Source organism: Pelophylax lessonae (genome assembly GCF_965119305.1).
Source record: "Pelophylax lessonae genome assembly, chromosome: 12".
Lineage (NCBI taxonomy): Eukaryota > Metazoa > Chordata > Amphibia > Anura > Ranidae > Pelophylax > Pelophylax lessonae.
In genome coordinates, this window is record NC_138779.1 from 27,461,719 (window position 1) to 27,485,646 (window position 23,928).

General features: G+C 46.8%; 1 protein-coding gene across 1 annotated transcript in view; it reads right to left on the bottom strand.

The window, feature by feature from the left end:
• Window positions 1-2,531: 2,531 nt before the first annotated feature.
• Window positions 2,532-23,928, bottom strand: part of SCN3B (sodium voltage-gated channel beta subunit 3) — a 68,672-nt gene continuing 47,275 nt past the window's right edge. Inside the window, exons 5-6 of the mRNA XM_082273759.1 lie at window positions 22,406-22,499; window positions 2,532-3,423 (exon numbers count right to left, since the gene is read on the bottom strand). Coding sequence (XP_082129885.1) covers window positions 22,436-22,499 — 64 coding nt within the window. The 3' untranslated portion in view covers window positions 2,532-3,423; window positions 22,406-22,435. The remainder of the gene's footprint in view (window positions 3,424-22,405; window positions 22,500-23,928) is intronic.

Consider the following 23,928-nt stretch of genomic DNA (forward strand, 5'->3'; position numbering starts at 1 on the left):
ACAAAGCACCCTCTAATCCACTTATCCTCTCCATCCTGTGACAACAGACCCCTAGAGCACAGCGTCTTCTGCTTCCCACATTCTCTCCACCCTCTTCTCTGATACCAGATCCTTAAAACCCAGCACCCACTAATTAACAGAAACCCTCTCCACCCTGTGACACCACACACTGTGATTTCTCACATCTTCACCACTTGACACCAGCACACCACCATCTGGTTATCACGCATCCAACTTCTGACACCAGACTCCCATAGCACAGCACCCTCTGATTCCCATAGCTTCTCCACCATTTGACACCAGACCCCTAGAACACCTCCACCCTCTGATTCCCATAACTTCTTCACCATTTGACACCAGACCCCTAGAACACCTGCACCCTCTGATTCCCATAACTTCTTCACCATTTGACACCAGACCCCTAGAACACCTACACCCTCTGATTCCCATAACTTCTTCACCATTTGACACCAGACCCCTAGAACACCTGCACCCTCTGATTCCCATAACTTCTTCACCATTTGACACCAGACCCCTAGAACACCTGCACCCTCTGATTCCCATAACTTCTTCACCATTTGACACCAGACCCCTAGAACACGTGCACCCTCTGATTCCCATAACTTCACCATTTGACACCAGACCCCTAGAACACCTGCACCCTCTGATTCCCATAACTTCTTCACCATTTGACACCAGACCCCTAGAACACCTGCACCCTCTGATTCCCATAGCTTCTCCACCATTTGACACCAGACCCCTAGAACACCTGCACCCTCTGATTCCCATAACTTCTTCACCATTTGACACCAGACCCCTAGAACACCTGCACCCTCTGATTCCCATAGCTTCTCCACCATTTGACACCAGACCCCTAGAACACCTGCACCCTCTGATTCCCATAACTTCTTCACCATTTGACACCAGACCCCTAGAACACATGCACCCTCTGATTCCCATAGCTTCTCCACCATTTGACACCAGACCCCTAGAACACCTGCACCCTCTGATTCCCATAGCTTCTCCACCATTTGACACCAGACCCCTAGAACACCTGCACCCTCTGATTCCCATAACTTCTTCACCATTTGACACCAGACCCCTAGAACACCTGCACCCTCTGATTCCCATAGCTTCTCCACCATTTGACACCAGACCCCTAGAACACCTGCACCCTCTGATTCCCATAACTTCTTCACCATTTGACACCAGACCCCTAGAACACCTGCACCCTCTGATTCCCATAACTTCTTCACCATTCGACACCAGACCCCTAGAACATGTGCACCCTCTGATTCCCATAACTTCTTCACCATTTGACACCAGACCCCTAGAACACCTACACCCTCTGATTCCCATAACTTCTTCACCATTTGACACCAGACCCCTAGAACACCTGCACCCTCTGATTCCCATAACTTCTTCACCATTTGACACCAGACCCCTAGAACACCTGCACCCTCTGATTCCCATAACTTCTTCACCATTTGACACCAGACCCCTAGAACACGTGCACCCTCTGATTCCCATAACTTCACCATTTGACACCAGACCCCTAGAACACCTGCACCCTCTGATTCCCATAACTTCTTCACCATTTGACACCAGACCCCTAGAACACCTGCACCCTCTGATTCCCATAGCTTCTCCACCATTTGACACCAGACCCCTAGAACACCTGCACCCTCTGATTCCCATAACTTCTTCACCATTTGACACCAGACCCCTAGAACACCTGCACCCTCTGATTCCCATAGCTTCTCCACCATTTGACACCAGACCCCTAGAACACCTGCACCCTCTGATTCCCATAACTTCTTCACCATTTGACACCAGACCCCTAGAACACATGCACCCTCTGATTCCCATAGCTTCTCCACCATTTGACACCAGACCCCTAGAACACCTGCACCCTCTGATTCCCATAGCTTCTCCACCATTTGACACCAGACCCCTAGAACACCTGCACCCTCTGATTCCCATAACTTCTTCACCATTTGACACCAGACCCCTAGAACACCTGCACCCTCTGATTCCCATAGCTTCTCCACCATTTGACACCAGACCCCTAGAACACCTGCACCCTCTGATTCCCATAACTTCTTCACCATTTGACACCAGACCCCTAGAACACCTGCACCCTCTGATTCCCATAACTTCTTCACCATTCGACACCAGACCCCTAGAACATGTGCACCCTCTGATTCCCATAACTTCTTCACCATTTGACACCAGACCCCTAGAACACCTCCACCCTCTGATTCCCATAACTTCTTCACCATTTGACACCAGACCCCTAGAACACCTGCACCCTCTGATTCCCATAACTTCTCCACCATTTGACACCAGATCCCTAGAACACCTCCACCCTCTGAATATCACATCCACTCCACCCTTTAACACCAGACCTTTAAAACACAGATCTATGTGATTCCTTCATTCTAGACCTGTTGAAATCCTATATATCTTTTTTTTTTTTTTTTTTTTGCCCTTTGATAAAAACATTCCATATACTAATAACTAAGCCCATCTTCATGTTTACACACAACTTTATTATTTTAAAATCCAGAACACAATTTTTATTCTCCTAGGAAAGTGTTTGGCTCAGTCATGTGACAGCTGATTAGATAAAAGGTGCCAGGAAGACATCACTACCAAATCCTTTCATTTCCCGTCCTACATGTATAACAGTCATGTCAGCCCACACTGGTCACTCTCACAGCAACTGTGAAAAAGCAAGTGCAAAAAAGTGCAATAGTTATTGTAGCACAAAAAGAGACAAATCGATCATGAACATGTGAGTGGCTGCTGTGAGTGTTCCTACAGAGGGCCGGAATCCGAATCCTCCACAATGGCGGGCTTCTTATCTGCAGGAGTGTTTGCAAACGAACATATCATAGAATAAATTATGAGATGAAAGCAACTGTTTTATACTTGTGTGAACATCACAAAAAGTGCTAGGCACAAAAACGCCCATCATAATGACAATATTTTAGGAAAACATCTTCAATGAACCCATTTCACAGCTCTGTGATTAGGAACAGGCTATTGGGATATTTCTGTTCAATATAAAAAGTCTTGGCCACCTGGCATAATACATACATTATACTATTAACGTTTGCAGGAAGGTTTTACTGGGCTGCCGACTACTAACAGACAACTCCACTCTGTTCAGCCGTTTGGCACCTTGGCTGTGAAGGAGACAGTCCAATTTCTCAATATTGTATGTTACTACAACCCCAGTTAGTTTTCTTATGAAGCCATAATGTACATAAAATATGTGTCTGTAGTTTACAAAGCAGGTAAGGCATTATAGAAGGAGCGGTTTAGTTTCTGAGTACGTAGGACAGGGATCTGCATGGCTAACTCCTGTTCCTGTGGTTATAGGAAGTTGATTGGTGTCCTCTTAGCTTCATTGGCCTCCTAGGAAATGAAGACAAGACAGCATATGGATCATTAGGACGGCAAAACCCTTACTAGGACCAGGAATTTACTAAGCTGAGAGAGCTTGCTGAGGTGAGACAAATCCTATGAAAGAAAATTCACAACAATTTCAGTGCGCTAGAAACATTGGTGACATGCTACATTAGAAACATTGGTGACATGCTACAGCATGGGTATAGAGAGGATGTGGGAGCACAGAACTTGTAATCCACCATCCAAATAATGGGCCACACACCAAAGACGTTCCGCTCCAGCCAAGGTTTAGGCCGGGTTCACACTTATGCGAATTGGATGTGGGTTTCCCTGCATCCAATTTGCATGACGAGAGTGTGACTGCCACTCTCTGGCCCGGCCGCGGTCTGCACTGGAAAAAAATCCTGTGCGTCTTTGGCTCCCTTTCAGGTCCGAATTCAGGCAAAAATTTGGACTTGATTCACACCTGAAATGGAGAGCAGGGATGCACTGGACCCCCTGCTGTGAGCTGAGGCCACAGCATATGTAAACCCGGCCTCTATGCATTGACTGCTCACTCTCACTCAAAGCCATGCCCCTAAAATGTTACAACCACAGCCAGACATAAAAGAGAAGTACGTCTTTTTATTTATTTTAAATCCTACCTAGGTGGATGCTGCATCGGTCCCCCTCCAGCTCTAAAGCTGAGAACCAAGTGATCAAACACCACAGAATGCTTGATTCTAAGACCTCTCTGAGCAAAGAGATGGTGACTCTCAGTGGATGGAGAGGCCGGCTTAGGCTCTCAGCGGCTCACTGAGCCGGGTGCTGGTCCAGTCATGTGGGCAGATCCAGACTATTGTGATCTTGGACTGACTCTGTGACGTCAGCCAACAGCGGGCTTCAGCCCGCTGTCTGCTGAAAATGGGTTACAGGAGTGCAGAATGAACTACACGCCTGTGATTCACAGTAGAAGTACAGCCAAACAAGCTTTGGCTGTACTTCTCTTTTAAAGTCTGTGACCCCAACATTTTATATTCCTAAAATGTGATGGTGTTACCATGTACTCGTATGAAAAAAGTATCCTGTTCGCTTTGCATTGCTTACTTTGTGTGAAATAACTGGTGATCCCGCCAGTCCCCCTATTTTCTTTTTTTTAAACTAACCACCCTAGGCATGGAAGCACATCCAACAAAGTGTGGTTTAATTTGCTGCTTTGCATTCTACTCGGCAGCACAGCCTGTCTGTTCTGCAATGGTCAGCCTTCTGCTGACATGCCCTGCCTACAGCTGTTCAATGGGAAGATCAGTATTCTGCTGTTTCTCTGCCTCCTGCTGACACACACACCTGTAGTCTCCATCCCCAGCTCTCTAAGCCCCTTATGCAGCTGAGAACAGAGGTCATGTGATCATTTATGAAAAAAGGTTTCTCTTTCGTCCATTGACGGAAACAACTCCTGATATTTTTAACCATTGGGTTATACTGCCCCCTACAGGAGTAGGACACTAGGCAGAAAAAAAAAAGTCTGGCTATGCCTATGTGCAGTCCCAGACATACTCCCTCTCTCTGCTATAGTCACTGTTTTGTTACAAGCAGAAGTGACAGAAGAATACAACTCCATAAAGTGGTGGGTGCTGTGTCCGTCAATGAACATCAGAGAAATGGAAAAAAAAAAAGTCTGCCTATGTCTATGGGCAGTCCCAGGGGGTATACTCCCTCTCTGTGCTATAGGTACTCAGTTTTTTTTCCTGCCTAGTCAGGAGTAAGGACCTAGTTCCTTGCTGGGATCTCCTATCCTGGCAATTTTTTCTTTTTAGATAGAAATTTTTTTCCTGTGAAATGTACAATCAACTGCCGGACTGGGTGACCGGCTGGATAATCTAGATCCAGTAGTCACCTCAGTATGGCCAGTGAGAGCGCACAGACCTCAGCTCCACGCTAGGTCAGCCTTGACCTAGCCCCACCGGACGGGGCTGGCCTGCAAGTTAAATGCCTCACGCGGTCGCATACGACCAGGTTTCGGCCCGAGTCGCAGCGAACCTCCTGCCTGACATTCCCCCTTTTTCGATGGCGAGGGGTTCTTTCTGGTTCCTGGTATGGAGAGTAGCTGGCTCTGGAGGGTTTTAGGATGGATGTGGGCCCCTCCTTGGGATGGTCGGACTCCCGGGCTCCTGTCAGTCACCCATATTTATCTGTCCCCCCATCCTACCCCCCCTTCCACTTATGCTGGGGCTGTGTGGGTGTTCTGGTCCACCTCCTGGGGTGGGGGCAGGGCACTTTCTCTTACGTCCTCCGACAGTCGCCGCCTCTTCATATTCGTCACATATGGGGTATTAGACTTTGCTCCGAAGGAGTAGCTAGGCAACAGAATATGTTAACAATAAAGCTTTAACATATCCCACCCTCAAGGGGTGGTCCCCTCAGTCAATACCCTCCTACTTCCTGCAACCATATCTCAGTTTTAATGTCTAGCTTGTCAGGAGTGGCTGGCTCTCTCTGTGCTGGGACTTTTTGTCCCAGACTCTTTCTTCTTTTTGATATTTTGTTTGAGTTTTCTCTCTACCTTTACTTAGCTGTTATTTTTGTCAGCATTAGTTAGTTCTTCGGACGAAGAGGATCATGCGGACTGGGTCTCGGGCTGATCCCCCTGGTCGCAGGTCGTGGGTCAGTGGCTTCCCAGTCTGCCATCGAGCGTTCAGCCAGGTAACGCTCCTGGCACAGTGAACGACCCATCCCTGTTCGGTGCAGGGATGATTGGTGAGGTGGCTACCTCACCGGACGCTGTGCGGTTTCTGAACCGCCATTGTGTGCGTCTTGAATTGCGACTCTCCCTGCCTCATGTGCAGCGGCTTGTTCGCCTGTGCGGGTTCCCCACGCCATGTGAGGTAAGTGTATCTATGTGGGGACCTGTCTGTCTGGGGGGGGTCTCAGTCTGGGACTGTGTAACCTGCCTTTAATCACACTGCTTGTCTCCCTATCTCTCGGCTGCATGCTGTGGGCTGCAAGGGGGGGGGGGAGCTGTATGACACTGAGTATGTCAGGCTGGGCAGTGTGAGGAGCTGTGTGCTGTGGGGCATGTTTTTAATGGCATGTTGGGGCATATACAGCGATCGCTGCGGCGATCTAACATGTATCCATATAATGGGATAATATTGTGTGTGATTTTATGCACTGTGGAGCGGCGATTTCGGCGCCAAACGACGCCATTTTACCGGCGCCCGCTCCGGCCGCATGGTTTACATGCACGGCGGCCATTTTCTTGTAGCCTCCATAGGCTTACATAGAGCGCCCTGGCAGCATCACTTCCTCTCTCCTGGAAGCACCGATCGAGGCAGCAGCAGCAGCGGAGTCTCCTCAGGTTTTATCCTTCTATTCCTGTGTTCCATTGCCTGTATTCAGTCTGTATATTCCCTGTGGGGGTCTCATTGTGCCTGAGTGTGGTGCGGTGGGCTGCGCTTGCCGCGCTTGCTGTAAGGGGGCAGTTAACCCTTGGTTGTCTGGCATACAGGGGCAATGGATTCTCAGGAGGGCAAGTTTCCCACAGTATTGGTGGAAAGCCAGGGGACCGCTGTTTCCCCCCCAGGGGGGGATTTAGCCACTATTGTGGCTGGCCTTGCTGCACAGGTGCAAATGCTGGTGGCTGCTCAATCTACTAAACGGCCCAGAGTTGCTCTGTCCTCTGATTCTGAGGGTGAAGGTGATGGAGCTGTTCTGGCGGGGACACCCCTATCGGGGTCCCGCTCCTCTCTTGATCTAGTGGGGTCTGAGGTAGAGGCTGAAGTTGAGGGGGTTGATAATTCTCCCCCTGGCTCGCCTGAAGAGCTTGCAATCATGGATGAGTTGATTGCTTCCATTAAGCAGACGCTACGTTTGCAGGACGAGGTGTGTCCCCCAGCTGCCTTGGCGGCTTATGGGACGCAGAGAAAACGCAGGACGCCGCAGGTTTTTCCCTGCAATGCTGATTTTCAGCGCGCTGTTAAGGACCAATGGCGCGATTTGCGCAAGCCTTTTGCGGTACCAAGTAAATTTAAGCTGCGTTATCCTTTCTCGCCTGCCACTGATGAACGGTGGTGTGTGCCTCCGCCAGTGGATCATGCTATTGCGGTTTTGAACAAAGCCACTGCGATCCCTGCAGAGGGATCCCCTGTTTTCCGTGATGCCACGGATAGGAGACTGGAGTCTCTTGCCCGTCATACTTATTCTGTTACGGGTTCTATGCTTAAGGCTCTGTTTGCTTCTCTCATGGCGGCCCAGGCGATCGCAAGTTGGACGCAGATGCTTAGGCGCGTCCTAGTGGCCGATTCGGCCTCGGCGGCGACCCTGGATATGGTGGATCAGATCCACCAGGGTGTCATGTATCTGTGTGATGCGGACCTGGACCTGATTCCGTTGGCCGCGCGTGTGCACAGCGTGGCGGTGTTGTCTCGCCGCCTGGTTTGGTTGAAATGTTGGTCGGTGGACCAATCTTCACGTAAAACCTTAGCCAATCTGCCTTATGATGGGTCTCGCCTTTTTGGGGAGTCCCTGGATGTGTTGATTAAGGGGATTACCGGGGGTAAGAGCACTCTCTTGCCCCATTTCCCCAAGGCTAAGGGGGCTTCTGGGAAGAAGCATGCTCATTTTCGGCCCCCTCAGGGGTCCTTTCGTGCCTTTCGGCCGCACTACAAGGGCAAACCGTTCAAGGGCCAAGGCTCTCAGAAGAAGCCCTGGTCTGGGAAACAGAAGTCCGGTCAATCCGGACCTGCGGCCCATAACAGTTCGGCCTGAAGGGGCGCCCTCACCCAGTTTTGGGGTGGGGGGACGCTTGCTCGGTTTTCTTCAGCCCTGGTTGGCCCGTGTGAGGGACAGATGGGTTCTGGAAATCGTTCGATCTGGTTACAAGATCGAGTTTCTCTCTCGGCCGGAGAGCAGATTTTTTCCCTCAAATCTTCAACTGTCTCCAGAGCGCCTGCGGGATCTGCACCTGGCGGTGCGGGACCTGAGGGCTCAGGGAGTGGTGGTTCCGGTGCCTCATCGGGACAGATTTCGGGGGTTTTATTCCAATCTGTTCACCGTGCCCAGGAAGGAGGGCAAGGTTCGTCCGATTCTGGACTTGAAAGCTCTGAACCGCTCTGTGCGAGTTCGCAAGTTCCGCATGGAATCCCTGCGCTCGGTGGTGGCTGCCCTGGTTCCGGGGGAATTCATGGCCTCCATCGATTTGAAGGATGCGTACCTTCACATCCCCATATTCGAGGGTCATCAGAAGTACCTTCGATTTGCCATTGCGGAGGATCACTACCAGTTTGTGGCGTTGCCCTTTGGGCTCGCCTCGGCTCCGCGGGTCTTCACCAAGGTGCTTGCACCGGTTCTGGCATTATTGAGAGCCCAGGGCATTTCTGTCCTGGGGTATCTGGACGACATTCTGGTTCGGTCTGCGACCAGACAGGGTCTGGAGAAGGACCTGTCTGTCACAATGCAAACTCTGCAGGAGTTCGGTTGGACGATAAATGTTCCAAAGTCGACACTGAGTCCGTCGGTTCGTCTCCCCTATCTGGGAATGATACTGGACTCGGTGCAGGCGAAGGTCTTCCTGCCGGAAGACAAACTCAGGACTCTTCAGGAGAAAGTCAGGTCCCTCAGGGACGTTCCACACTCGTCTCTGCGGACGGGTATGAGATGTCTGGGATTGATGGTCTCGGCCTTCGAGGCGATTCCTTTCGCTCAGTTTCACACGCGGGGTCTCCAAGCGGAGATCCTGTCCAGGTGGGACGGGCGACCTCAATCTCTGGATCTTCAGATCTCGTTGAGTCATCGCACCAGGGAAAACCTTCTGTGGTGGCTCCAGTCCCCGTTGGTGTCCGGGGGCAAGTCGTTTCGTCCGATCTCGTGGACGATAATCACCACGGATGCCAGCCTGTCGGGCTGGGGTGGTGTTCTGGGCGTTCTGTCCGCCCAGGGGACCTGGTCGGAGGGGGAGTCTTCCCTTCCGATCAACATTCTGGAATTGCGTGCGATAAGGCTCTGTCTTCATCGCTGGACGGACCGGCTGCAGGGCTGCCCGGTTCGGGTGCAGACGGACAATGCCACGGCGGTGGCCTACATCAACCACCAAGGGGGCACCAGGAGTGCCCGAGCGGCTCGAGAAGTGGCCGACATTCTGTCTTGGGCCGAGACTCATGTCCCGGCGATAACGGCGGTTCACATTCCGGGAGTGGAGAACTGGCAGGCGGACTATCTAAGTCGCCAGACCCTGGATCAGGGGGAATGGTCTCTCCACCCGGCTGTCTTCCAGATGTTGTGCGCGAAGTGGGGTCTTCCAGATGTGGACCTGTTCGCGTCTCGCCTCAACTACAAGGTGAAGAGGTTCGTGGCAAGGACGCGCGACCCTCGGGCAGACGCGTCGGACGCGTTAGTGGCCCCGTGGCATCAGTACAGGCTGATGTACGCGTTTCCACCGATTCAGTTGCTGTCCAGGTTCCTTCGCAGGTTGCACTCGGAACGCAGCACGGTGATTCTTGTGGCACCGGACTGGCCTCGCCGGTCCTGGTACGCAGACCTCGTGAATCTGGCGGTCGACGCTCCTTGGCGTCTGCCTCTTCGAGACGATCTACTGTCTCAAGGACCGATTTACCATCCTGCTTTACAGTCGCTGGCTTTGACGGCCTGGCTGTTGAGACCGAGGTCCTGAAGGAGAAGGGTCTCTCTCCAGAGGTCGTTCATACTTTGATCAACGCGAGGAAGTCTTCCTCGGGGAAGGTTTATTACCGTACTTGGAAGGCCTATTTTGCCTGGTGTGAGTCCAGGGGGTTTTCACCCCGCACGTACTCGGTTTCCCGTGTGCTGTCTTTCCTTCAGACGGGTGTCGATCAGCGTTTGGCGCTGGCTACGATTAAGGGTCAGGTGTCGGCGCTGGCCGTTCTGTTTCAACATCCCGTGGCTTCCAACTCCTTGGTTGGCACTTTTATTCAGGGTGTGCGGCATCTGGTTCCTCCTAGGAGGGATCCTTTGCCCCCTTGGGACTTGAATCTAGTTCTATCTGTGTTACAACGTGCTCCTTTTGAACAGATCAGGGAGATCTCGTTGTCTATGTTGTCCAAAAAGGTCGCCTTTTTGGTGGCGATCACTTCGGCTCGCAGAGTGTCGGAACTGGCGGCTTTGTCCTGCAAGTCTCCGTACCTGGTTGTTCATTTGGATAAGGTGGTCTTGCGACCTAATCCTTCTTTTCTACCGAAACGAGTTTCGGAATTCCATCTTAACGAGGATATTGTTTTGCCTTCGTTGTGCACGAAGCCTAAACATCCGAAGGAGGTGAGATTGCACTCTCTGGATGTTGTTCGGGCGATAAGGGTTTACCTTAAATCGACTGAGTCTTTTCGTAAGACTGACTCCTTGTTTGTTCTTCCAGAGGGTCCTCGGAAGGGCATGGCGGCTTCCGCCTCTACCATTGCCAAATGGATCAGGCAGACCATTGAACAGGCCTATGCCTTGCAGGGGAAGGTTCCCCCTGTGCCTGTGAAGGCGCACTCTACTAGATCACTGAGTACGTCTTGGGCCTGCCGTCATGGGGCTTCTGTAGCCCAGGTGTGTAAGGCGGCGACTTGGTCGACCGTACACACTTTCACAAAATTCTACAAAGTAGATGTTCAGGCATCGGCGGATGCTTCCTTTGGCCGCAAGGTTCTTAGTGCGGCTGTTCCATAGGGTCCCTTGTTGGGGACTCCTGGCTGTTGGGATAGTTTTTTGTATCCCCTGGTTTTTTTGTCTTTTCCTGGGTTGTTGCTCCTGTTGAGCACTTATTTTTGCTGTTGCCCAGCTGGTTTCCTTCCTTTGGTAAGGTTCCTTCCTTTGATGTGGAGACTGCGTTGCCTTTCGGCGCGGATGCGTTTCCCACCCCTCATGTTTGCACTGCTTTGGGACGTCCCCATATGTGACGAATATGAAGAGGCGGCGACTGTCGGAGGACGTAAGAGAAAACGGAATTTTTGTAAAATCTTACCTGTAAAATTCCTTTCTCTGAGTCCTCCGACAGTCGCCGCCCCCGCCCCTCTTTTGGGGTTTGAATGTATACTCTACTGCTATTCCACTAAAACTGAGATATGGTTGCAGGAAGTAGGAGGGTATTGACTGAGGGGACCACCCCTTGAGGGTGGGATATGTTAAAGCTTTATTGTTAACATATTCTGTTGCCTAGCTACTCCTTCGGAGCAAAGTCTAATACCCCATATGTGACGAATATGAAGAGGCGGCGACTGTCGGAGGACTCAGAGAAAGGAATTTTACAGGTAAGATTTTACAAAAATTCCGTTATACTGGCGGGGGGTGCGCAGCCGGCAACGGGTCAATCGGCCGTGTGGGGGAGTTTACCTGGTGGGGGCTCCTGCCAGGACTGCCTGTCCTTGAGGCCTAGGGATCCCTCCTGGGAGCCTTGTGGTACCGCCATTTTGTTGTAGCCTGTGTGCTCAATGCACGGTGGCCATGTTTGTGCAGTCCGGTGGCCATTTTGTGGTGGTTTGCCATTAAATCGTCGTAGACGTGGGCCCCCCTCCTCGGCTCATAAACATTTTTTTGTCCCTCAGGGTCGACTGAAAAGGGCTCAAAACCTTTCAGGGCCTCCCCTGGAGGATCCAAACGAACCTGGTCTGGCAAGCCGAGAGCGGGCTTCTCCAGACCCACAGACAATGCTCCTTCAGCATGAAGGTGCGCCCTCACCTATAGGGGGGGTGGGGGGACGTCTTTGCTGGTTTCCGGACCCGGATCAGAAGCTGTGTCCATCAATGAACGAAAGAGAAAATGGGATTTTTGACTTACCGTAAAATCCATTTCTCTGATGTTCATTGATGGACACATCAACCACCCCTCTGTGGAGTTGTAATTCTTCTAACACTGCTTGTAACAAAACTGAGTACCTATAGCAGAGAGAGGGAGTATAACCCTCTGGGACTGCCCATAGGCGTAGCCAGACTTTTTTTTCCCGTCTAGTGTCCTACTCCTGTAGGGGGCAGTATAACCCAGTGGTTAGGATTTCAGGAGCTGTGTCTGTCAATGAACATCAGAGAAATAGATTTTATGGTAAGTCAAAAATCCCATTATAATGTTTTTTTTATATACATACAGTATATGCACAAATGTTTTGCCTTGTATTTCTATTTTTAAACGGAATGAGTTGTTTTACAAGGTAACTGTTTACATATAATTGAATCCCCATGATTATGCCCTGCTGTGGGTGAAACACGTTGGGGGCAAGGCTATCTGTGGGAGCGAGCAGTGTGCTGTCATTGCAATAAACCTTTATTATAGAAATATAGAGGAGCAAAAGCAGATTCCAGGGCTTTGGCACCCAACTGATTACAGAAAATCGGTTGCATACAAGCTGGTTTGTGAGCAGTGAGGGGGGTTGGGTTCTTGGAACATTTTGCTGCAAATCTGTACAAGCTCATTGGTTACAGAAACCTGTCAGAATAGCTAACATCTGTTGGCACAATATTTTTATGGCAGGAGTGGGCTGTCAGAAGTGCCCTAATGTTTGGCTGCCCTCCTGTCTCCATGGGGACTTGTAAAGCTGTTATAGCAGACAAGCACTTTGAGTACTGCTTCTCTTTTTAATGGACTTTGCTGCTTTTACGTTATAAATTGTCGTACCAACAGATAAAGATGTGTCTGGCACAATGTTCAATTGCTACTGACAACAACTTTACCCACAACCGATTTAGATTTTGAGGTGGCATTGGTCTTTTCAAATCTGATTTCGCTGTTCAGTTTGCCAGCAGTAAATAGTGCCTTCACCCCTCCTACAACTTAAATTGACTGTAAACCCTTAATTTTTTAAAAAAACAAACATGTTATACTTGCTCTGTGCAATGGTTTTGCAGAGAGCAGCTCTGATCCTCCTCTTCTTGAGTCCCCTGCTGGTGCAAGCCGCTTCCTATGGGGGCACTCGAGCCCATAGATCCAGTGTGTGACTCGCCCCCCCACCCCAATTCCCTCCTCATCAGCTGTGATTGGCTCCCGCTGCTTTCTCTGAGCCTATGAGGAGGGAGAGAACCACTGCTTTTGTACACATTTCTAGATAAAGACCGGACTCAGGTAAATAGAAGGGGAGGCTGGGAAGAGATGCATTTAGGTTTTTTACCCTAATGTAGAGAATGTAAAAAAAAACAACCTTTTAGCCTTTAGAACTACTTTAAAGCTGATCTCCTGACACAAAACCTTCGTTTTTAAAGGCTATAAACGAATTATGTGTGCACCAAATGGCCTGTGCAGGGGGCAGTGCTGTGAGTGGGACCCATCAAGTCTACCAACTACAGGCTGCCTGCAAAAAACTACAGGGGGCTGTTTCAAGACCAGTCACATTGCACAAGGAGTGGGAGCAGCTTTAATAGCCTTTACTGCTCATCAGTTTACAGTTAATCGTGAGACCTGGCGCTAGAATTATTGGTCTTGCTCTGATGTTTGAGGCAATACTTCAAACCAGTGCTGCAATCAGTTAGCATACTGTACATGTGCACACGCTGTGCATATGTTTGTATTTCTGGGTGTGTGCAGGGCAATGGGGTTTATGGTTAATTTTTTTTTTTTCATATTTTATTCTTTCAAATTCATTTATTTATTTTTTATTTAATTTTATTGCTATCACATAGGGTTAACAAACCCCCATGTGATAGCTTTGAGCAGGTGGCAGGTACTCTTTATGGAGACATGTCTCCCCTGCCCTTCAAAGAAGCTAACTGAGCAATGATCTGCTCGGTTAGCTGCTTCCCTGGCCTGTATCCGCCAGGGAATGACTTCTCTGAAACTAGACTTGAATACATCATTGCCTCTTCTGGCTTCATTCAGTCTAGAGGAGCTTGAGGAAGGAATGCTCCTTGGTCTTCCCCCGTTCGCCATCTTGTGGCCCTCCAATATGGTCCCGGGAAGAGCAGGAGAGCCCAGTAATCGCAGAGAGGGGGGTCGCTGGCATGGAAGGGACTGCTCCACTCGCATTGTGAAAGTGATCCGGTGGCTACACAGCCTCCTGAATCACTTTTAACCTTCCTAGCGGTATTCCCGAGTGTGACTCGGGGTAAGATTTTAGAGCAAAAAGCGGTAACCCCGAGTCACACTCGGGGTAGCGCTAGGAAGATCGCTGGATGCTGGAGGAGGTTTTACTTACCTTTTCTCCGGGATCCAGCGAAGTATCCCGGCGGTGTGTGGCGGCGGAGCTTCCTCCCGATCGTCTGCGAGCCCCGGCTTCCGTCTCCGGCGACGTGACGTCCGCCGGGGGTGGAACCGGCGGCAAATTCGAATGTAAAACACACCAAACACACTGATACCGTTCAAAATAAAAAAAAAAATCACATTACATTGCCCCCCCAGTGCCCTTTCCTGCAGTTTTACTGTACTTTTTATGTAAATATGTGTGTATATATATATATATATATATATATATATATACACACACGTACGTGTGTGTGTGTATATATATATATATATATATATATATATATACATACATAATTCTTGTGAATGAGCAGCCCAAACCAACTGTATACATATTTTATATATATATATATATATATATATATATATATATAATAAATGTATACAGTTGGTTTGGGCTGCTCATTCACAAGAATTACATGCAAAATAATGGTACCGCTTTCAGCACCTAAAATCCAAAAGAATCATACCGCCAGGGAGGTTAATTTGCAGTAGCAACCAAAAGCTTGTACTTGTTTTCCTGAGCCAGCGGCAAGCTGTAGCCATGAGCTTTATGTAGAACCTTTCGGTTTCTGTACGTACTACATCTCTGCACGTCAATTGTAACAATTTGAAAACAGCGCAGCTATTCGAGTTCTGTGAATGAATAGACTACAAGTACCAACACCCCCTGCGACTGATGGCTAATAGTTCTCAATGAACTACCAGGGCACTGGTGAGCATCCTTGTAGTTCATTGATTCTTCCTGGGCTGAAGTAACTGCCTGCCTGTATCAGAGGTACTAGCAGACAGCTACACTGATAGTCTGCATGAAGCCGGACATCGAACCCCCAATCTGCTGATCATGGAAGGAAAGCTTAAGAGGCTTCTAAGAAAAAAAAAATAGTAAATGCACCTTTTTTTACCTGCAAAAAAATGTGGATTTATTATTTATTTTTTACCTTCAGTCTGGGTTCACACTGGGGCGATGTTAGACAATGCATGTGAGTCGCACCGCACTGCTGTACAGATCACATGCGATGTCTGTGCAATGCAAATTCAGCCATACAGATTGTATGGCTGAATTTGCATCGCATTCGCACCAAAATGGTGCAGGACCATTTTTTTCGGTCTGCACTGGAATCTGATTGCTTGGGTGTTAACACTCATGCCATAATATTCATGCGCCATTTGTCAGTTCGCACTGCGATCTGCAAACCAATCTGCAGATGTCAGTGTGAACCACCGGCAGGTGACATGCTTTGCAGGAACCCGCACTGGAATCACGCTGGTTCCCGCGAGTTTACTGATTAGGCCCAGCAGTTTGACAAAGTTCAATTGTGTGTAGTTGTTTTTTCATTTAAAGCGTATCACATGTGAAATGTATAGTGCTGTGAATAAGTATTTGTCCCCTTCTTGATTGTTTTTTTTTTTTTTTTTGCATATTTGCCACTCTTAAATGATTCAGAAAATCAAACAAATTTTAATGTTACACAAAGATAACCTGAGTAAATACAAAATGCAGTTTTTAAAAGATTACATTTATTAAGGGAAGAAAACCTGCCAGGCCCTATGTGAAAAAGTAATTGCCCCCCCCCCTTTCTAAATCATGAATGAACTGTGATTAACCACATTTTTTGGAAAGCTGAATTAAATTTCACTCGTCCTACCCAGGCCTGATTACTGCCAGACTTGTTGAATCAAGAAATCTCTTAAAATGATACTAAAGTCTTGTGTTTTTTTGTTATAAACCACAAATGTTATACTTGCTTGCTCTGTGAAGTGGTTTTGCACAGAGCAGCACAGATCATCTTCTTGGGTCCCTTTAACGGTGCTCCTGGCCCCTCCCTCCCGCTAAGTGCCCCCACAGCAAGCAGCTTGCTATGGGGGCACCCAAGCTGCAGCTCCCTGTGTCTATTCAGACTCTAGTGAACCGCGGTGAGAGCTATTATCCACAAATAAAGAGAACATGTAACAGTGGTGGAAAATTGCACATTTTCCAAAAAACATCTGGATTATCCCCAAGACTTTCAAGAAAATATTCTGTGGACTGATGAGACAAAAGTTGAACTTTTTTTTTTTTTTTGGAAGGTGTGCGTCCCGTTACATCTGGCATAAAACTAACACAGTATTTCATAAAAAGAACATTACAGTTATACCAACAGACATACATGGTGGTGGTAGTGTAATGGTCTGGGGCTGTTTTGCAGCTTCAGGACCAGGACAAATTTCCATCATTGATGGAACCATGAATTCTGCGCTTTACCAGAAAATGCTGAAGGAGAATATCCAGTCATCAGTTCCTGACCGCAAGCTAAAGTGCACTTGGTTTATGCAGCAGGACAATGATCTGAAACACACCAGCAAGTCCAACTCTGGCTCAAAACAAACAAACAACATTAAGGTTTTGGAGTGGCCTAGTCAAAGTCTGGAATTAAATCCAATTGAGATGCTGTGGCATGACCTTAAACAGGCCATTCATATGGAAACCCTCCCAATGTGGCTGAAATAAAACAATTCTGCAAAGAGGAGTGGGTCAAAATACCTCCACAGTGATGTGAAAGATTAATTGCCAGTTATCATAAACGCTTGATTGCAGTTGTTGCCACCAAGGGTTATTAGGTTTAGGGGGCAATTACTTTTTCACATAGAACCAGGACAGTTTGGACAGCTTTTTTCCCCTTAATAAATTATTCATTTTTAAAAACTACATTCAGTATTTACTCGGGTAATATTTAAAATCGGGATAGAGAAAAGGCAGTGAACACCAGCAGGTCTGGGTCCCATATCCAGTATACACTCATATTTTTGAGGCTGACAATGTGTGGATTACCATGCTTACATACCAGACATAGCCCTGAAGTGGTGTGAGCCTGCGCAGTCAGCAAGTAATACTGCGTCTCTCCCCAGCTCCCGCACCTGGTTCTACACTAGGAGAGACTCTTTTGTGACAGGGTGATCATGTCGGCCTGACACCGTTATCCCCAATTTAAAGTGGACTTTGTTTTTCACTCACTAGGAGTCATTTATCACAGTCCAGACTAATGAACTGATATCACATGCAACCTGTCAGCAGTGACATACAGATATTCCTCCAACTGCATTCCAGCTTTTTGAGGACTTCAATTGAAACTGCAGAAATTCCAATAATTACAATCTATATGAGTTCAGGAATGACATGTATTATTTTTGATTGAAAATTCACTGGTTCATCCTATTTTTTCATCCTTTTTGAACTCTGACTTCCAGAACTCCAATTCATTCAGGGATTTGGTTTATAAGCAGTATGCTGACCCAAAAGGCATATACTATATGTAATATGTGAACTGCACTGTGATGACACCTTTAGTTGAAGTGATCAAGTCATATCTTTGTGGTGCAATTTCTGCAACTGTGGCATGCCGACCAACAGACCCATGACAGAGCAGCATCCATAGATTCCGAATAGGAACGTATGCAGCCTGCATGCCATTCTGTTGGTCAGATCTTCTGGTGTGAATGTGTGGCCGGCCTCGTGTGTGTGTCATTGTTTCATGTTGATTGTCGTGTTTGTCGTTCATCTTTCACAATTGAATCTTTTATATATTTTGTACACTGTTCCCCCAAGGGGGGGTTTTAGACATTGTGTCTCTTTGCTCTTCAATAAAGATTTTTTCAAAATGTATACAGTTGGTGTGAGCATCCCTCAATGCAGCCGTTCCAGGGAGCTGTTCTATAGCCCCCATCTTCCTTGATTCTGTTATTGCAATTTGGCTGCCGTGGCTCCCCACGATTTAGTAGAGGCGATCTGGCACATTGATCAGCCTCCAGACGGAGTGTGTCTAGTCAACACAGACACCACAGACTCTAGGCCTGGTGTATATATTTTTATTCATTCAATATTTAAAATCGGTTTGATCTGAATAATTTAAGTGTGACAAATATGCAAAAAAATAAATAAATCTAAGGAAAATATTTTTCCCCAGCACTGTATGTATCCATTGCAGAAATTATTGGGTTCCTAGAGCTGAGCGAGGTCTGGCCACCTCATCCCTAATTAAAGTTCACAATGCAAACAAATATTTGTATGGGACTTTTACAGTGCCATAAAATTACAATATATAGGATTCTTACCTGAGCCCATCTCTATCCAGCAATGTCCATGAGTCCCTCGGTCATCCGGGACTCTTCCTCCTGATTGGCTGAAACACAGCTGCAGTGCCATTGGCTCCCATGGCTGTCAATCAACGTCAGCCAATCAGGAGAGAGAAGGGGCGGGCCGAACCGCAGCTCCATGTCTGAATAGACACACGGCTGCAGCTCAGTTCTAGGTGCCCCCATATCAAGAGGTTTGCTGTGGGGGGCATTCGACGGGAGGGAGGGGCTAGGAGCAGTGAAGAGGGACCTGAGAGGAGGATCCTTGCTGCTCTGTTCAAAACTACTGCAAGTAAGTATAACCTATTTGTTTTTTTTTTTTTAAGCGAGACTTTACAATCATTTTGAAGCGGATGTAAACCCCATTCATGAAATTTGACCTAGGCACATACAGTATCTCACAAAAGTGAGTACGCCCCTCACATTTTTGTAAATATTTTATTATATCTTTTCATGTGAAAACACTGAAGAAATTACACTTTGCTACAATGTAAAGTAGTTAGTGTACAGCTTGTATAACAGTATAAATTTGCTGTTCCCTCAAAATAACTCAACACACAGTCATTATTGTTTAAATAGCTGGCAACAAAAGTGAGTACACCCCTAAGTTAAAATGTCTAAATTGGGCCCAAAGTGTCAATATTTTGTGTGGCCACCATTATTTTCTAGCACTGCCTTAATCCTCTTGGGCATGGAGTTCTCCAGAGCTTCACAGGTTGCCACTGGAGTCCTCTTTTACTCCTCCATGACGACCTCACAAAGCTGGTGGATGTTAGAGACCTTGCGCTCCTCTACCTTTCGTTTGAGGATGCCCCACAGATGCTCAATAGGTTCTAGGTCTGGAGACATGCTTGGCCAGTCCATCACCTTTACCCTTAGCTCCTTAAGCAAGGCATTGGTCGTCTTGGAGGTGTGTTTGGGGTCATAATCTTGGAACACTGCCCGCGGCCAGTCTCTGAAGGGAGGGGGATCATGCTCTGCTTCAGTATTTCACAGTAGATGTTGGCATTCATGGTTCCCTCAATAAACACTAGCTCCCCAGTGTCAGCAGCACTCATGCATCCCCAGAACATGACATTCCCACCACCATGCTTGACTGTAGGCAAGACACACTTGGCTTTGTACTCCTCACCTGGTTGCCATCACACACGTTTGACACCATCTGAACCAAATAAGTTTATCTTGGTCTCATCAGACCACAGAACATGGTTCCAGTAATCCACGTCCTTAGTCTGCTTGTCTTCAGCAAACGGTTTACCGGCTTTCTTGAGCATCATCATTAGAAGAGGCTTCCTTCTGGGACGACAGCCATGCAGACCAATTTGATGCAGTGTGCAGCGTATGGTCTGAGCACTGACAGGCTGACCCCCCACCCCCTTTACCTCTGCAGAAATGCTGGCAGCACTCATACGTCTATTTCCCAAAGACAACCTCTGGATATCATGCAGAGCATGCGCACTCAACTTCTTTAGTCGACCATGGCGAGTCCTGTTCTGAGTGGAACCTGTCCTGTTAAACCGCTGTATGGTCCTGTCTGCCGTGCTGCAGCTCAGTTTCAGGGTCTTGGCAATCTTTTTATAGCCTAGGCCATCTTTATGTAGAGCAACAATTCTTTTTTTCATATCATCAGAGTTTTTTGCCATGGGGTGCCATGTTGAACTTCCAGTGACCAGTATAAGAGAGTGAGAGCCATAACACCAAATGTACCACACCTGCTCCCATTCACACCTGAGCCCTTGTAACACTAACGAGTCACATGACACCAAGGAGGGAAAATTGCTAATTGGGCCCAATTTGGACATTTTCACTTAGGGGTGTACTCACTTTTGTTGCCAATGGTTTAGACATTAATGGCTGTGTGTTGAGTTATTTTGAGGGGACAGCAAATTTACACTGTTATACAAGCTGTACACTCACTACTTTACATTGTAGCGAAGTGTCATTTCTTCAGTGTTGTCACATAAAACGATATAATAAAATATTTACAAAAACGTTAGGGGTGTACTCACTTTTGTGAGATACTGTATATCTGTAGTGTTTACCTATCTCCCTACAAATCCCTAAGTCCTGTGTCTTTCTGCTGCTCCGTTCCTCTGTTATCAGCATGATAACTCCTGACAAGTTCTCTGACACAGGAGGTAAAAGCAGCTGGAAATTTGTGTCTGGGTGCGTGCTATAAATAGATTAGCAGAGAGATGGCCTATTCAAAGCACAGCTCTGCATGTTTCTTTCTTCCTCTGCCTATGTGAAGGGGGGGTGCCTTTCCTGCAATCAGCTGTCACACAGTGTATGCCAAGACTCCACACCAAGTGCTGGAACAGGAAGAAAAAATTCTAACACGATGTTCACTTTCTAAACAGTGTAAAAAGCTGAAGACCGCAGATATACAAATACAACTTATGTAGGGACATTTGTTTCATCTCTGTGTATCATCTGAGGCTGTCGTTGCAATATTTTTTGTCACGTGGTATTTGCACAACGGTCTTTAAAACGCAATTTTTTGGGGAAAAATTACATTTCACTGCATTTAAAAAAAAAAAAAACTAAACAGTAAAGTTAGCCCAATTTTTTGTATATTGTGAAAGATGTCATGCCAAGTAAATAGTTACCGAACATGTTATGGTTTAAAATTGCGCACACTCTCGAAATGGCAACAAAGTACGGTATTTAAAAATCTCCATAGGCAACGCTTTACAGATTTTTAATGGTTACCTGTTTAGAGTTACTGAGGAGGTTTTATTCTAGAATTATTGCTCTCACTCTGGCGATCGCGGCAATACCTCACATGTGTGGTTGGAACACCGTTTCCATTTGTGGTTGCGACTTACGTATGCATTTTCTTTCGTGCACAAACACACGGCGATGGGAGCGCTTTAAAATGTATTTTTTTTTTTTTTAGCAAGTTCTTTTTTTTTTTTTTTTTTTTTTATAAATCTGATCATTTTTATTGCTGTCACAAGCAATGTAAACATCCCTTGTGACAGTAATAGGCAGTGAAAGGCCCTCTTTATGAAGGGATTGGGGGTCTAAAAGGTCCCCGACCCTCCACTGCACTTCAAAGTATTCAAAATACCAAAATCTGCATTTTTCAATACAGACAGATTTTTTAAATCGGCGCCCTTAGCAGCTGAGTAAACCGGAAGTGACGATGTGACGTCGCTTCCGGGTTACTACTTTGGAGACCCGTTTAAAGTCCAATCCAGCTTTGTTCAGGACTCCAACCAGCTGGCTGACATGCTGGCGGGTTGCTTGGGTCTCCCAGTGAGACGGGAGACCCGAGGGGAGCCCGGGGGGGTCCCCTACCGCTCGCTGGGACGCTGGGATAACAGCTGAGCGGCTGCGGAGCCGCATCGACTGTTATCTTCTGAAAGCTGACCGCCGGCTCTAAAAAACGGTACTAGGGTTGATGCCTGCAGCTGCATATCATCCCGGTACAATCACTTCTGCAAGTCGAAGTACAGGTACGTCGGTTTGCAGGAAGTGGTTAAGATAATGTTTTATTAATGTTATTTTTGCATCTCTTTTTGCCATAAGCAGCCTGCCTGTTCCCAATTATGTTTTGCAACATTAGTTCCCCTTCAAGGTGTGGCCCTGGCCATTTGACAGGTTATGTGTCTGAATCTTTATGAGCCATAACAATAAAAACGCATCAACCGTTTTAAAACACTCCCAGATCATTTAAGTAGATTATGGCCCAATTTTACGCCTCAGTCGATCTTACCTCTACGTGTTGATGTATTACTGGGCCTCATTACTCCTCCACTGGAACAGAACAATTTTCCTTGTTTTCTGAAGGTATAGCTAGATAATCAGTCCTGTGAAGGAGGAAACAAAAAAAGCTAGGAACAGTCTGATCTGTAGAGCCTTCCTGACGTAATTCTATCAGCCTCTGCATTCTATTATTATCCATTTCATTCCACTTTTCATCTCCGCTTTCAACAGTGCAATCTCTAACTCCAACCAAAAAGCATAAATGGTTCTCTACTTTACCCCCTGCTAATCTGCTTCCAGAGCCACGTCAGTATAAGAGTGGGCAACAGCAAAAATTAGTGCATTCCGGTGACCCACAAGAGAAGTATGGCTAACAAAGCTTTGGTCATACTTTATTTTTTTTTTTTTTTTAAGAACTGTGTGATTTTCCATCAAGTATCCACATTGACCTTAAAGTACTCAAGAGAACTGAAAATCTGTGTGTGAGAGCATGGATTCGCATCATTTGCCCTCATTACTGGATCGGTTCATCTCTATTCAGGAGTGTTTTTACGCTTATAAATATTACAAAATGATGAAATGTTAATATTTAATTTCTAATATTTAATAATTAATTTCTTCCCTGTGCCAGTCTCCTAAATGTGCGCTAAAACACATGCAGCTTAATGGGCTACATTTATAATGATACACAGAAAACTTCCTTTATGATCTACTTCCCTACCGCCCCATAGCAGATATACTGCTACAGGGCAGCCATTCTGTGCACAATCACTTATATATACACGTGACCTTGCACTTCCGCCTAGGGGGGCACACCGCTATCGGTCCACTTCTGCTGTGATTACTCACAGCAAAAGGCAATCTGTGGGCGCCGGGCACTGGATGTCCACCGTCACTCGCTGATTGTCAGGCAGAGACACAGGGCGGAGCTCTGCCTATGTAAACAAAGCAGAGCTCCGTTCTAACCGGGTAGAAGTGATGGATTTTGTGTCTCTGCAAAGCAGGGAATAAAATCCATCACTTCCTTATGTAAAAGCAGCACACAGTTTACACAAAAACACTGGTTAGGCACACAGTTCACCCTTTGATCATCCTAGATGCTTAACCCCTTCCCAGCCAGTGTTATTTGTACAGTGACAGTGCATATTTTTAGAACTGATCACTGTATTGGGGTCACTGGTTCCCACAAAGTGTCAGTGTCCGATTTGTCTTCCGCAATATTGAAGTCCCGCTAGAAGTTACTGATTGCCGCCATTACTAATATAAAAAAAAAATAGATCAATAAATAAAAAGTCCAGTAAAAAAAAACATAGTTTTTAGACGCTATAACTTTTGTGCAAACCAATCAATTTACGCTTATTGGGAATTTTTTTTTACAAAAATATGTAGCAGAATACATATTGGTCTAAATTTATGAGAAATTTGATTTTTTTTTTTTAATAGCAGAAAAAAAATATTGTTTTTTGTTCTAAATTGTTGGATTTTTTGTTTTATAGCAGAAAAAATAAAAAAACGTAGAGGTGATCAAATATC